The sequence below is a fragment of the Phragmites australis genome, chromosome 10, assembly GCF_958298935.1.
Source record: "Phragmites australis chromosome 10, lpPhrAust1.1, whole genome shotgun sequence".
NCBI classification, from domain to species: Eukaryota; Viridiplantae; Streptophyta; class Magnoliopsida; order Poales; family Poaceae; genus Phragmites; species Phragmites australis.
This window is the reverse complement of record NC_084930.1, coordinates 32,896,396-32,911,272: the sequence shown is the minus strand read 5'-3', so window position 1 is coordinate 32,911,272 and position 14,877 is coordinate 32,896,396. Positions and strand designations below refer to the sequence as shown.

The 14,877-nt window shown below is 45.2% G+C and overlaps 1 protein-coding gene across 1 annotated transcript; it reads left to right on the top strand.

The window, feature by feature from the left end:
• Window positions 1-7,403: 7,403 nt before the first annotated feature.
• On the top strand, window positions 7,404-11,655 carry LOC133930837 (E3 ubiquitin-protein ligase GW2-like). Its single transcript, XM_062377598.1, has 8 exons — window positions 7,404-7,923; window positions 8,079-8,130; window positions 8,231-8,276; window positions 8,422-8,503; window positions 8,594-8,750; window positions 8,826-8,919; window positions 10,270-10,336; window positions 10,798-11,655. Exons 1-8 carry the CDS (start codon window positions 7,726-7,728, stop codon window positions 11,347-11,349), a joined length of 1,248 nt encoding a protein of 415 aa, XP_062233582.1. The 5' UTR covers window positions 7,404-7,725; the 3' UTR covers window positions 11,350-11,655.
• The last annotated feature ends 3,222 nt before the right edge of the window (window positions 11,656-14,877 follow it).

Sequence of the window (14,877 nt, the reverse complement as noted above, 5' to 3'; positions counted from 1 at the left end):
TTCCGCCGCTGCAACCTCACCGTCACCCCTTCACCGTCCACGTGTCGTCAAGGAGTTTCAGGACACTACTGCCGTCTCTGGGCCGCTGCTTGTTCACCGGAAGCTCGACTGGAGCTCGTCCGTGCCGATAGCCGAGCTGCGCTGCCGCCATCTCTCTGACGAATCGCCGGCCGCCACCCCGCCCGTCATCATTCCTGCGCTCGGTGAGCACCCCAAGCCCTAGCACCCCCCTCCTAGATAGCGTGTAGGTGTCCTCGCGCTCTCCCTTAGCTTTTCACCTTGCGCCGCCGTGTTTTGGTTTCCGCCGCCGCAGTTGCGCTCGCCGCCGGCATGATTCTGCCCGGTGCTGTGATCCGGCCATCGTGCCATATGCTCTAGAGGCATTAGGCCTCTTTTCCTTGCAGGATTGGCCCCTCTCCGTGTGGGGGAGGTGCTGCCCAGTTGCGCCGCGCCGCCATCTCCTCTCCGGCGGTGATCTGGCGTCGTTCTCTCCGCCGGTCGCCGTCAAGATGATCCTTGCCGAGTCCGCCATGTCGCGTAGAAGCCCGGCGTTAACTCATAGTCGTGAAACTCCGGCGAAAACTCGATCCCGGCGAGCTTTCCGGCGCTGCGCCGCCGTGATTCCTCGCCGCCGGCTTGTTTCCCCTCCGCTCCGCCGCTCGCGCGCGTTCGCGCGCTGGTGCGTTCGCGCAAGCCAACTGGGCCATGCCTCGGCCTGGCCAGCCGGCCTGGCTCGGCCCAGTGGCCGGCTGACCGGCCTGGCCAGCAGGCCGTGCACCGTGGGCCGGCCCAGCTCCTCTAGCCCGTTAGCTAGCCAGTCCAAGCCCGGCCCAGGCCCATCTAGGCCCAAATTCGGCCCAATCTGAGCCCATTAGGCCCACTGGGTACTATTCATGTGGGTCCCACCTATGAATAGTGTCATTTCATAATTTTCCGATTTAATTTTATATTAAATCTTCCGGGAGCCGTAACTACTCCATTCTGGCTCCGATTTCGGCAATTCTTTCGCCAAAATTCATCTAAAATCGAGATCTAGTTATCTGTTGCATTATGATGTTTGTTAAGGCTCATTGGTTTTCCATTGGTGTGATTGGTTCTTCCCTAGTATAGCTCGTTAATGGTCGTAGTCGCAATTGCAGATCTGCCAGAATTCTGTGAGTGCTGCGCGGGAAGCATCAGAAGCGAAGAAGATCCTGATTACAACCAAGATTTTGAAGAAAACTCCGGAGAAGGCAAGTCCTATTTCCTTGATCATATTGAACCTATGTTTTCGAATAATATACATGATCAACTAAAATCGGACTTATTATCGCATGTGCTATATATTGCATTTTCTTCAAACTACTTGTAGTAGTTAACCCTATCAACACTGCCATGCCATACATGTCATCATCCAGAATACATATCACCCTAGGAATACCTGTTGTTAAATATATTAACGATGGACGACGTCTTGATATCTAGCATGCTTAGGATTGAATACATCTCCTCTGAGATGTCGCTTTTAAAATACGTCTCCTCGGAGATATTGCTTTTAAAACACTTCTCTTAGAGACCAATTTGCTATTATCAACAATAACTCATATACCATGATTCCTTGATGGTTGTGAATTCCGTGATGGTCGAGAAATCCTTGATGTCATGTGGGACATGGAAGGTGATGTGTAAAAATGGGTGAAAACTGTTTTGGCGCGGGCAGGTAGAGTGATCCTCCGGGGAGGATGCTCATGGGGGCTTGAGTTACATGATGGTATTCATTGCCCATGAAGATGCCTAGCCCGGTCGCTTAAGGACCGAGTCTTGCGCCGTCATGCTTAGTCACCCCGTGCAACCATGCGTCCTGTATGGGCAGGACTTGATTTTCCTTCACTAGACTGAGTTGGGCATCATACCAGGAGGCTGAGAGCAACGAGCAGCCAGGGGTCTATCTGTCCCGCTGTTTGGAGGTTCAGGGACCGGCTTAGGCTTAAAAATGGAGGCTGGCCTTCGGAACATGCAGCTCTGGAACTTGGCGTGTCTCGTGGAAAAGCCCGGCAGGAAAGGTGTTTGGAGAGTCTCGGTATGATTCGCTCCTCCGCTTGCAACGGTTGGAGGCTGAGCATATCGTATGGGTAAAGCTGTACAACCTCTGCAGAGTGTAAACCTATTCGAATAGCCGTGTCCACGGTCATGGACATGCAAAGCATTGACCTCACTTGAATAGACTCCGGGTGCGTGCATCTTGATGTGTGAGTGTGTGGACTAGATGTCCGTGTGATGTGGTTCCTGGCTCGATCCGTCAGAAGCTGTGTGGTACTAGAGGTACACCAGATGTGATAAAAGGGACTGCGGAGTGAGGTATAGCCCCTCCCAGGACTGAAAACCCCCAGATACAACTTGTTACCAGGTCACCTTCTAATACGTTGGGGACTTGAGGTGATACTCAGTACCAACAGAAGATGCCTGCCTTTGTTTCAAAAGCTTTGTTGCGTTTATTTCAAAAGGGTAACAGTGGAGAATATAACTTGATACCTGCATAAAACCTGCTTTACGCTTAAAACTATGCCGTAAAGCCTTATCCTTGAAAATATCCATTATGCATTTATCAACCCCTTTGAAGTAATATAGGACTTGTTGAGTACCTTCCGTACTCACTCTTGCTGTCATTCAGATGAAGAAGCCGATGCTGACTTCGCCGGAGGAGAAGCCAGAAATGAAGAATAGTATCTAAAGTCGCGTTCGCACCCTCGTTGCTTGTGGCTTGAGCTTTTGTTCCGCTGTGTGCTTTGATGGCCGCTAGGCCAGATATGTAATATACAGTATGGGTTGTAACCTTTTGTACTCTAAACCATATTAATTATGCACGAAGTTTGACTGTGATATCATTCTGTTGAATTCTGTGCGTATCAGCTACTTGATCCAGGGACTGATACAGGAGGCACAGGGGAACCCGGGATCGGGGTCCTGACAGCAGGTTTCCATGAATTATCCCATGTTACTGACCTCATGGATGCATCAAAATTTGTATCTCTAGAAAGAGTTGGTCCATACATCTGAGGAACTAAGCATTTTTTTTCAAAGGTTAGGACCAGTAGATGTAACATGCATCATTGTGTGATACCACCAGCAGACCAGGGAAACCAACGGGAGCGGTGTCAGCATAGATGAGGTGGCAGCAGCAAACAAAAGCAGGAGCAGCGATGATAGTTATGAGGACAGCCTTGCGACGGCGTTTGATGGGGCCAAATAAGCCACTGGAAGAAAGCAATCCAACCTCAAATTAGTTGGATGATTTCCATATGCTTCCCCAAATCAGCTATAAAAAAAAGTGTCGTCGTCTCCCAAAAACGCAATGGAACCTACAGCCGGTTGATTTTCATCTTCTTCTCTAAATCAATAATCGAAGAAGGAAAAAAAGGCTAATCAACCAGATCTGGTTTCCGAGGTCATGAACTCTGAGGTAGGTACTCTTCTTCTTAATTTGGGATTCGTCTATAGGGTGAAGATGCAAAGGGCACTAGATTGATCGGTGGTAGAGAGACTCAACTGCATCAACGGTGTTGATGTATGCTTAGAGGTGAGGACGCATAACATAATTTTGCATTACAAGTCAATCATTGTTCTTAGCAAGACGTAACAAGACACAGATTAACTCCTGCGTAATATTTATGTGCATATGATCTCCTTTTCCCATGCTTTCAAGCTACACCCTTGTGCCTCATATAAGAAGCATCCACTTTCTTAATGATGTGCTTAGTACGATAGAAGAAATACCAATTCTTAGGTTTTAACTGCAGAAAAATACTCATCTATAGGCAAAGTTTGTAGCTTGTTTAGCTATTGTGGAATGTCATAAGCAATGATCTTTGTGTTTGATATTTTGTTTTGAAATATGAGACTTCTGTGCGACGAAATATTGATTCTATATGGTATGTGTAGGCTCTAATTCAGCTACTGTGGAATGCCCCTCCCCCCTCGAAATACACATATTGTTTTCCCTATCTATAGAGAATCAATTGAAACCATTGTTATAAGCGCCATACGAAATACGAAGTACACATGTTATTTTTCACATATGTAATTAGCCTATATTATTGCATCTATTCACATAATTTGTTAGTGTGTTCTGTTTTGTGTTTTGCTAGCTTTTCAAAACATTTGGGTAGATTGCAAATGTATTATCTGCGGTTGTCTTTCTTCTAAGTCAAAGAGTAATAGAATCATTATGGTGTTCCATATATTTCTTTACAAACTGTTATTGCTCTTTAGAACCCTGGAACATGATATGTTATTGCTATTTACAACCTCCGAACTTGATTATGCCTATAATATGACCATGCCATTTGAATTATTGTAATATAAATATGTTGTTACTCTTTATCTTGCTCTTGTCATTGTGTGTGCTTCAGTGTTGTGACAGTGTTGTTGTCACAACACTGATGTCTTCAAGGATGTCAATGCTTCAATTTTTGCACATTTATGTGATTCAGTCTCTTTCTATTTTAAAAGATCTAATGTTGTACTACATTCATCATTATACAATTTTTTTGCATTCTCCCTGCGTAGCCGTGATATAGTGTTTGTCGTTTCAATTTTTTGCATTTAGACCAGGTTCTAGACCAGTTTAGACTATGTCCTAGACCAGTTAGACTAGTTTCTATAACAGTTTCGATCGATCAAGCCATGTTCCAAGATCAATTCACTAGGTTTTCGAGTAGTTCCTAGACTACCTTGACACTCTGCTTACAAACACTGTATCACAAATCATCACTCACAATAGACTAGGCCAATCTAGATCAGGTCCTATACCAGTTTAGATCAGGTCCTATATCAGTTAGACCAGCTCCTAAACTAGTTAGACTAGTTTCGACCAACCAAAACATTTTCAAAGACCAGTTTACTAGCTTTTCGAGTAGCTCCCAGACTACCTAACACTTTGTCTACAAACATTATATCACAAATCCTAGATCAGTGTAGACCAGATTCTAAACCAGTTTCAAGACCAATTAGACCAGCTTCTAGACTAGTTTTTAGATCAGTTTCGATCCATCTAGACCAGTTTCTAGACCAATTTTGATCAGCCAAGACTGTTTCAAGACCAGCTCGCTAGCTTCTCGAGTAGCTCCCAGACTACCATGACACCGCCCACAAATACTATATCACAAATCATCACTCATAGTAGTCTGGTTTAGACCAGATCCTAGACTGTCTAGACTAAACCAGTCTAAACAGTTTAGAACAAGTTCTGGACCAGTTAGACTAGTTTCTATACCAGTTTCGATCAATCTATACTAGTTTATAGTCCGGTTTTGATCAACTAAGACGAGTTCATTAGCTTCCTGAGTAGTTCCCAGACTATCATGATATTTCGCCCACAAATACTATATCACAGATCCTAGCTCAGAGCAACATCTAGCCAATCGTTCACCACTCACACATACTGATCATACATATGATCATGTATTTTTTTTATCATTGCATATAAATAAAGCACTACAAAGATACTCATTTTTTCATCATATAACCTATGACTGAAAATAATTTTAAAAATTAGTTAATCACATAAGAAGAATATAGTGATTTTTTTAGATTTTTGAATTTTAATTAAGGCACTAACAATAATTATTAGAAGTTTAAAAATAACATATTTTTTTAAAAAAATTAGTTTAAATTGTACACGGTCTTTTAATTAAATTTAATTAAAATGGGTTACATATCCTAGAATTTTAAGAGAAAAAGATACCTAAACCCTGCTTTTTACCGGCGCTATTCCCTACTAGCGACACGTGAGGGCGTGCCAGTCTCCACTGGCATCGAATGTTTTTAACGTCGTAAAATAACTAAAAACTCTAAGGCGGACCGATCATTTCGACCAATGTCTCACAGCCGAACTTGTTGAAACTGCTATTGGGCTTGATGGGCTAGACTTTGAGTGTTTTTTTTTTTGTTGCTAGAGCGCATTTGCTTAGGTGCAGCTTAACACATGCGAGACCATGGGTGGATTATACTTGTTGCTACTTGATCTATGCAAGGCCAAATCAGCCCACACGGAGCATCCCTTCGCCCCCGCGTAAGCGAGTATACTCACATCACATATGTAACACAGATAGGATGAATCTAGTCTAAAAATTAAGTGAAGATATAATAGTAACTAGGTCTTTACAACTTCATGAAAAAAATAGTTAAATTTATTAAAGTCCACTGAATGAGCTTCTCTACCAAATCCAAATTATAATAATTCAGAGTAAAAACAAACATAGTCTAAATCATATTATATAGAGTCCATGTAGATGCAAACTGTTGTATTCCACACGCAAAGACACCTTGATCCGTCATCAACGACCGTTTCTACACGGCCTAACAAAGCCCCTAAAACAAAAAAACAAAGGGCCAATCGTTGTCTTCCCGAGTAGAATGCGGTACCTGCTCAGCCTCGCTCCACTTGAGCAAACACAAGATGCTCAGCCTCGTGCACCTGCGCATCTGAACCAGCCCTGCAACTCCTGCAGAGGAAAGATGGATGCGGGCAAACCTTCGGAGTTCGGTCGCACGCAATCCATTGCCACCACCCACCTGCGAACCAATCAAACCCGAGCTAATCAACCGCCGGAAATCCAAATAAATCGATCACCACTCCAAGTCCAACTGATTGCTTGTCAACCTCTGCCTCTCGTCGCTTGCAAACCGCAACCACCTGTACCCAGCCCTCCCGTTAACATCGACCGATCCCAGTGAGGACTGGGATCCTCTGCAGCAGCGCCAAATCTCGGCCCGTTCCGAATCAATTATTACAGTAAAATACTACAGCATAAAATACTTTATACGGCTCATATAATCACTATAGCAACGGTAATTGATAATTAATTAATACAATACTATGCAAATAGTAATCCTTTGTACTAATGCATCATTAATGCATAGGATGCCCGTCCTCCCCGTGAGTACCGGGCCCGGGTGGAGCATGGACTGACGGCAAGATAAGTTGGGTAAGCAAGTCTGACACGATAAGCAGAGGGAGAGGGTGTAACCCGTGAGATTAGCAGAGCAACGCAGGAGGATCCGGGGCGTGGAAGAATCTGACAGTTGTCACTAAATATTAATGAAATTATCTATTTATCATAAAAATTATAGTTGTTTCCATATCATCATTTAATTTTTTATTTTTTCTGTTGTTATTGTCGTCGTAATGGAAGTGACGACAATATCATATACAAGATAAAAAACTTATTTTTTTTATTTTCTGTGTACTACTACTGTCATATCCGCTATGACTATAATGGCACTTAGGGATGAACAAATTAAATTGGTGATTAAAAAAGATCATATTTTTTCAGTGATAAATTGGGATTTCGTTAATATTTAGTGGAATTATCCCGAGAATCTACTTTTGGCCGTGCATATGCGTGCGGTTTCTGCCGACGACGCACACGCAGCTACTGGCAGAAACAAAAGCGAGCGAGAGAGATAGAAGAGAGAGAACGATCATTTCTTTTTCATTTCCATTTCGTCTCGTTGCGGGGAAATCTTCCACCGGCTTCTTCTCTCGTGTCGCGTTGCCCGCCTGCCTCCGTCCGTCCGCCGCTGCGACGCGTCGTCCTCCCAGCCCCGCGCGCGACCGGGTAAGGGGGGCGCGGGTGGTTGCGGCGGTGGTTGAGGTTTAGTAGAGGAGGCGGCCGCAGGTTGGAGCCTTGGAGGAGGGAACAGGGAAGGCGAGGGAGGGGGCGGTCCGGTCAGTGGCGTGGTGGGATGGGGAACCGGGTAGGGGGTAGGCGGCGGCAGCCGGCGGTGGAGGAGCGGCACACGCGGCCGCAGGGGCTCTACCCGCACCCGGACATCGACCTCAAGAAGCTGCGCCGGCTCATCCTCGAGGCCAAGCTCGCGCCGTGCTACCCGGGCGCCGATGACCCGCGCGCCGACCTCGACGAGTGCCCCATCTGCTTCCTGGTGAGTGCCTCTGCCACCCGACCCGTCGCTTGCCGCCGATGTCCCCTTCTTCCGCCGTTGTTTGTTTCTCCTCCCGACGCGGCGGGTGGGTCGTCGGTGGATGCGCGGAGACGATTTGATGTCGTTTGTTGCTCTGTTTGGTGTGGTGCTTGCAGTTCTATCCGAGCCTGAACCGGTCCAAGTGCTGCGCCAAGGGGATTTGCACGGGTGAGGACTCGAGGGTGTTGTGTTCTTGGTGACATAGTGTTCGTGTCCGGCTATGGCTTTGGTTTGTGTTTTGACCTGTGACATGTGCTCGCGCGTGCAGAGTGCTTCCTCCAGATGAAGTCGCCCACCTCGTGCCGGCCCACGCAGTATCCTGATCCAATTCTGATCAATTCTCATCGACCCTGGTGCTATTGTTGACAGTAGTTCTTGTTTCTGGTGTTATGATACCGTACACCATTTCCTGTACTTAAATTATACCGGTTACTGTTCAGTTAACCCTTAACTTGTAAGGTGTCCGTACTGCAAGATGGTGAATTACGCGGTGGAGTACCGCGGCGTCCGGACGAAGGAGGAGAAAGGCATAGAGCAGATTGTGAGTGTCTGAAAGCCCGTGGTTTTGTTCCGAGTTAGACTGTTTTGGTTTATTTTTTGCCAATTCGTTGGAGCTGGGAATTGTGGACAGGAGGAGCAGAGGGTGATCGAGGCACAGATCAGGATGCGGCAGCAGGAGCTCCAGGATGATGCAGAGCGGATGAAGAACAAGCAGACCGCTGCTTCGACCGACACAGTAGCAACCGCACGACTTGAGTGTTGTGATACTGGTGGCACATCCACCACAGGTGTGTAATGTTATTTATCATTCATTCTGTTATGTTTTGCTGTGCAGTTGCTGACCCAGTTTGTTCTGTTGATAGTTGCAAGCAGTGCGCAAGGCACTGATACACTCTCATCTCAAGTGCAGCATTCGGAGTTATTGTTGAGGAATTCTGAAGGCTTAAAACAGATGCGGTTTGTACTGATCAGTTCATTTGTGCTTTCTAGATCCAATTATGTTGAAGTAATGTTATTAATGTTGCATCAATGCATTGGGAACGGGGATCGGGAGTTCTGTAGGAAAAACAATTGATGTTAACTACCACTTATTGGGAAATTTGATAACTTACTATATGTACTTTCTGATAATTGGTTGTGCATTGTATCCTGCTGTCAAGCATGCAGTCTGGCAATGATTGCCATGAATAGTTATATGTTGCCATGTTAATTTGCAAATTAGGTGTTGGTGGTGTCATTTGATGATATTACTACCAGTTTAAGTTTTTTGTTTGCCTTTTGTTGATGAGCTAACCAAACAAGTTGGAGATGCCCCGGAAACCTTGATAGTGCTGCTCTAACTTGAAGATAAATGGTTGTTGAATGATCAATTTGATACACACAAGCTTTTTGCACCTTAGTTAAGCACTTAAGCCTTTGACTTTTCTAGAAGACTTCTACCTAATTGTATTAAGATAATATGAGAGGTGCAGCCTTATGTACTACGTACAATGAACTCCATTATTAGGCAATAAAGTGGCATTCCTACAACAAATTTCATTATTAGACAATTTCAAGAAGAGGAAGTATCATGTGCACAAGAGTATTTTGGTGCACATTTGCACAAACTCAATCTCGTGCATCGGATCCAATCTGGGTGGCCCAAGTGAGAGCTGTGAATTCCTCAACTCACGTATGCATCTTTTCATTTGACCAAGTCCGATTGTGCCTAAGTTGGCCCGTGTGGGATGGAGGACTTCCCACTTGGTCCACTCAGATTGGATCTGATGCACGAGATTGAGTTTGTGCATATGTGCACCAAAATACTCTTGTGCACCTGATATTTCCTCTTTCAAGAAATAATGGTGTGCAGATTTTTCTGGCATAAGTGTTTCCAGTATCGATGCAGCAGTCTAAGGATATGTCCAGAAAAGAAAAATTATGCTCTGTTCATCTGTTTCATAGACCTTACTAGATAAGGACATTTAACTGGTAACCATGTACGATTCATGAAGCTTTAGTCCACATCAAAGGCTTATATAGTATTAGTTGGTTTGCTTGTTATGTTTGGCATAAAAAATTTTGACCTTTTCCACGGTTTGGGCAGCTCTATGACATTTGGAGTAGAATAAACCACTCTGACATTTCAAACAGTTCTTCTGCCTTAGATAGAGCATACCATAATATAAGATGAAATATTCATTAGTTAAAACAAAGTTGCCATCGTCTGCTTTTCCTCCCTTATTAACTAGGTTATTTTTTATTGTATTATGAATACATCATGGCATTGGGATTTGGTTGTTTACTGATAAATTCCTTAAAATGCAGGGGTAATAATTTTGACATGGATCTTGAAGAAGTTATGCTTATGGAGGCAATTTGGCTCTCTATACAAGTATGTTAAAACAAAAATACATATCTATAATTTGTTTTTCCCATAAAAGGTCTATGAAGGAGCTTTTTCTAGTGGGGATATTTTGCAAAGCATGGCTCGTTCAGTAATAACGAAGTCTATTGCGTTATCATACTTCTACAATCTCTATTCCTGTAATATCTCTACGTAATATCTCTATTTCAATTAGTTATTGTTATGCCCCTTGATCCCCTGCATGTTGCATTCAAAATCATTTGATCCAATATTCTTTTGATGCCTGTTCTGTGCAAATTCACCTAGAACTTGCTTTTTTTAACTTAAACCTGCACTTGGTACCACTTTTCATGAAAGAAAACATTTTTCGATTGATGTAATTTCACAGGGATTGTTGTGTAAATGGGGAAAAGGCAAGGGTGCTCCTCTTTTGTCAAAATTATCGGTCCATTTGTCCATTTTATTATGACCTTTGTTTCTTTCAACAGGATCAGGAAGCCTTGGGAAATCCAAGTAGTGTTGCCACTGCTTCACCAACAGTTCCTTCAGAGTCTTATGATGGCTCCGTGACGACAACAGCTGAAGCAGCTTCTTCCAGTGGATTTGCCTGTGCAGTTGCAGCTTTAGCTGAACAACAGCATAGGTACGGAGAATCGTCTAGCGCAGCTACTTGTCAAAAGACAAGTTATGATATTCTCAGCAGGTCAGACAGATCTTTTACTGAGGATCTGAGCATAGCTGGGAGCAGTTCTTCAGACACCAGGACTGAGGAACCATCGAGCAGCAGAACACATCAAACAATAGATGGTGTGGAGTATTCTAATGACCGGTGGTCAGAGGTGGCTGAGGCCGGTACCAGTTGTGCTGGATCTGATGTTACAGTGGAGGCTGGTGCTGCCAATTTGACAGCTTCAGTTGGGTCTAACATTGGTTCTGGCAGTGTTCCTGATAGCTTCGAGGAACAGATGATGCTGGCCATGGCTCTTTCGTTGGTCGATGCCCGTGCGAGGGCAAGTTCTCCAGGGTTAACTTGGCGGTAGCATTTGTTTGTAATCTCTTTCACTCCCTTTATTTATTATTATTGGTTGTGTGGGTTTTGTTCCTAGAGTTCCTTTTGCAACATAAAACATAGTATTAGATGGGGAACAGGTTGAAGCTTAAAGGGCTGTGGTATTTGTGAATAGTGAGGTGAATCTGCACATTTGCAGTCAGTGTCTGGCTAATTTCTCTCTTTTCTGTTTCTTGAGAAAGAAACTGGGTTCTTTCAGGCAGGCTTCTGCCGACAAAAATTGTGCCTGATGATGTTACAGACATGGTGTAAATACAGAAATTCGCTCTCTTTTTCATGTTGCCGGTGGTTTTTCTGAATGCTATGTGGAACATCCATGCATATAGTCGAACATAAACTGTACTACAATTTCAGTAAAATCATTTCTGGTGAGGGCATGCAAGCAGGATGCTCACATTCCATGCTTATTTTTTTTATCCCCCTACCTTTTACTGTAGTTTCCTCCATGTTCAGTTGAAAGTAGTTGTTTCAGAAAAAAAAAAAATATAGTTGAAAGTGTTTCGGCTTCAAGGCACCGTCCTCCAGCGTCTAGCATGGCGGAATGCTTACGGCCATCGCCTTGCTTCCTGTGGCAGCCGCAACTGCCGGCGGTCTGCGAGATGTCGGCGAGCAGCGGCCGGCAACCCCTCGGGGTTGATGATCACCTGAGACGACAAACCTTATAGCCATCGCTCCGAATTACTAGCAACGTTAGTGTCTGCTCCCGTCACTGGCGTTCTTCGGTTGGTTTGCTCTTGATCGGTGTTAGTCGTGGCAGCTTTGGAGAGGGCTGCCATACTCGCGAAACGGAGGTCGCCGATCGTCGTGGTACTGCGGGGCCGGTGGTCACGAGATCGTTGTCGTTGCAGTACTTGGCCAGGAGTCCAGGACTCAGCAGGAGCCTGCCGTGCATGACGCTGCCGGTTACTGCTTACCAACGGCAATTTCTTACATTAAAATTAAATTTTGTATGTTCCGAGATGGTTTTATTATTGTTTCTCTCTCTACCTCTACTCTACTAGCTTAATTACGGAGTTTTTTAAGTACATACGGACGCGCACACAAGCACACCCTACCCCCGCCGGTCGCGCCGAGCGAGAGGTGCAGGAAGGGTAGGTCGCGGGAGACCCTGGCGCGGTGGCCGGCGAAGGCGAGGACGGCGAAGAGGACCATGACCCCCGCGGCCGCGGCGGGGCCGAAGAGCTGGTAGGTCACGAAGAACAGGAAGGCGGAGGCGAGGAACAGGGGGATGAGCACGCGCTTCTCGTAACTGTCGCCGCTGCCGTCGCCAGCCTAGCTCCACCGTGCCCCATTGAAGTCCTTCCACAAAAGATGGTCCGGGGCTCTGAATTTACTAGATGAGCACCCGAACCGATTCCAGTTCTCAAAGGGTGTGTTTGGATTGAGCTCTGGCTCGCCTTCGGCGTAGAAATCGGCCGGTGTGAAAATGCACTAACGCAGGCGCAGGACCACAAATGACGCGCGGGCTCGCCAACGTCTCGGCGCTGAACCAAAAACAGGGGCTCTCGCATGCCAAACGAGCCTAAAGTGATCGGATGACATTCACTGGGTAAATATCAGGTGAAAATGTCAGATTTATGCAAATTCTATTTTCACATGGCTTAAAAGTTTTCAAAAATTCTGATAAATTTACATCCAGATAGAGGTGGATCTGGTCCTTATCTCCATCAAATTTCATTGCCAAACTCAACTTCTTTTGCTAGATATGAGAAAGACAATTACTTAATGGATAGTGAGGTTGTCACTGTTCACTATTTGGTGGAGATATAGATCATATACGGCTCTAACTAGTAACTTTTTCAGAATTCTTTCAAAACATTTAGGCCATGTGAAAATGGAATTTGCATGGATTTGGCATTTTCACCTTGATACTTACCCGAGATGGGCACCCATAGGACTTGAATAATATAGGCATCGAGGTTCCGTTTTGAAGGTGTTGATCGTCTGATTAAAGCATGGATGGCCGAGATGAAGAGCGAGTGGGAATTTGCATGGATTTGGCATTTTCACCTTGATACTTACCCGAGATGGGCACCCATAGGACTTGAATAATATAGGCATCGAGGTTCCGTTTTGAAGGTGTTGATCGTCTGATTAAAGCATGGATGGCTGAGATGAAGAGCGAGTGGTAAACTGGTAATAGGGGGACTAAAGCAAAACTCGTTGTATTCTGGTCGAAGGTCGAAAATTTTCAAACAACGTTGGTAGCTTATGATGGGAGAGCATCTTCTATTTGACATTTAATGCATAGAGAGTTAGATTTGCTGTAATGATTTAATTTGCTATCTATAAATGAAGGAATAGTATTTTTTTGAAGGATAACTGAAGGAATAGTAATATGACCGGTGATATACTTCATGCGCCAGTTTTTTTTACAGGCGATGTCCTCAGCCGTCCTATCAGCATCCAACGGCACTGTGCTCCTCTTCAACCTCCTGCTCTCTTGCACGCCTCTTCTCACCGTGTCGCCTCCCGCCCTCCTCCACCCATCTCCGACGGTGCTCCCACCGCTGGCTCTGCCGACGCCGCCCTCCGTTGGGCCGTCTCACTTGAGTACTGGAGCTCAACTCGGCTCGGTTGAGCTCGCTATGCTAACGAACTGGCTCGACTCAGCTCGTTTTAGAACCGAGCTAAAAGACATGCTTGTCTCAACTCGGTTTAGTTCGCGAGATAGCTCGTTAGGCTCGCGAGCCAGACCACAGGGGCGCAAGACAGCACAATTAGATCATGGAAATCCTAGCATTAGTTGTTCCTTTTCCATGTATATACATCAAGGTGTCAGGTTGTGGCCGTCGAGCAACGCGATGTCGAGGGCTCCAGGCGGTGCGACGTCGAGTACTGGAGGCGACAGCGGCTAGGGCAAAGGGCGCTGGTGCTGCCGATGCGATGAGTGACACTGTGTGGTTGCGTCACGTGGAGTAGACAGCCAGACATGCCTCAGTCCTCAAGTGGAGTTCGGGTGGGCCGACTAAGTTGGGTCTAGCTCGCCAGTCTCGTGAACTTGTTCGTTAACAAAATAAGCTAAAATGTTGGCTCAGCTCGTTACAAAATATAACAAGCCAAAGCCAGCTCACGAGCTTCGAGCTTTCCCTCTAAGCCCGGCATCAGACAAATCCCCACCGGGAAGCCGTCACCGCCAACCCCGGAGCCCTAACCATGACGGCGGTCACGTGTAATTAGGAAGTGTGTATATATATATATACACACATACATGAAATGTTCATCCAGGTTCATGTATGCGGACACCAACATATAATCACTTACCAAGGCATTTCTTGAAGATAACGACGTTAGCTAGCTAATTTTTAAGCATAGCAACACTACTACAGAAAAGTGTCAAAAGTAGTGCCCCATCAATACCGGTTCAGCAGTAATCGCGACTGAAGATACATCAGTGCCGGTTCTTAAACTCCCGCGCGCAAACTGATACCTAACTATCAGTGACGGTTCATGTTACAAACTGACACTGATATATCTGTGCCGGTTTATAACACAAATC

Bases quoted from the DNA above. Each gene is read 5' to 3' on its own strand.
- LOC133930837 (XM_062377598.1), top strand. From the start codon at position 7,726: ATGGGGAACCGGGTAGGGGGTAGGCGGCGGCAGCCGGCGGTGGAGGAG. The intron at 8,131-8,230 runs GTGAGGACTCGA...TCGCGCGTGCAG, and splicing joins CGCCAAGGGGATTTGCACGG to AGTGCTTCCTCCAGATGAAG. The intron at 8,277-8,421 runs GTATCCTGATCC...TTAACTTGTAAG, and splicing joins ACCTCGTGCCGGCCCACGCA to GTGTCCGTACTGCAAGATGG.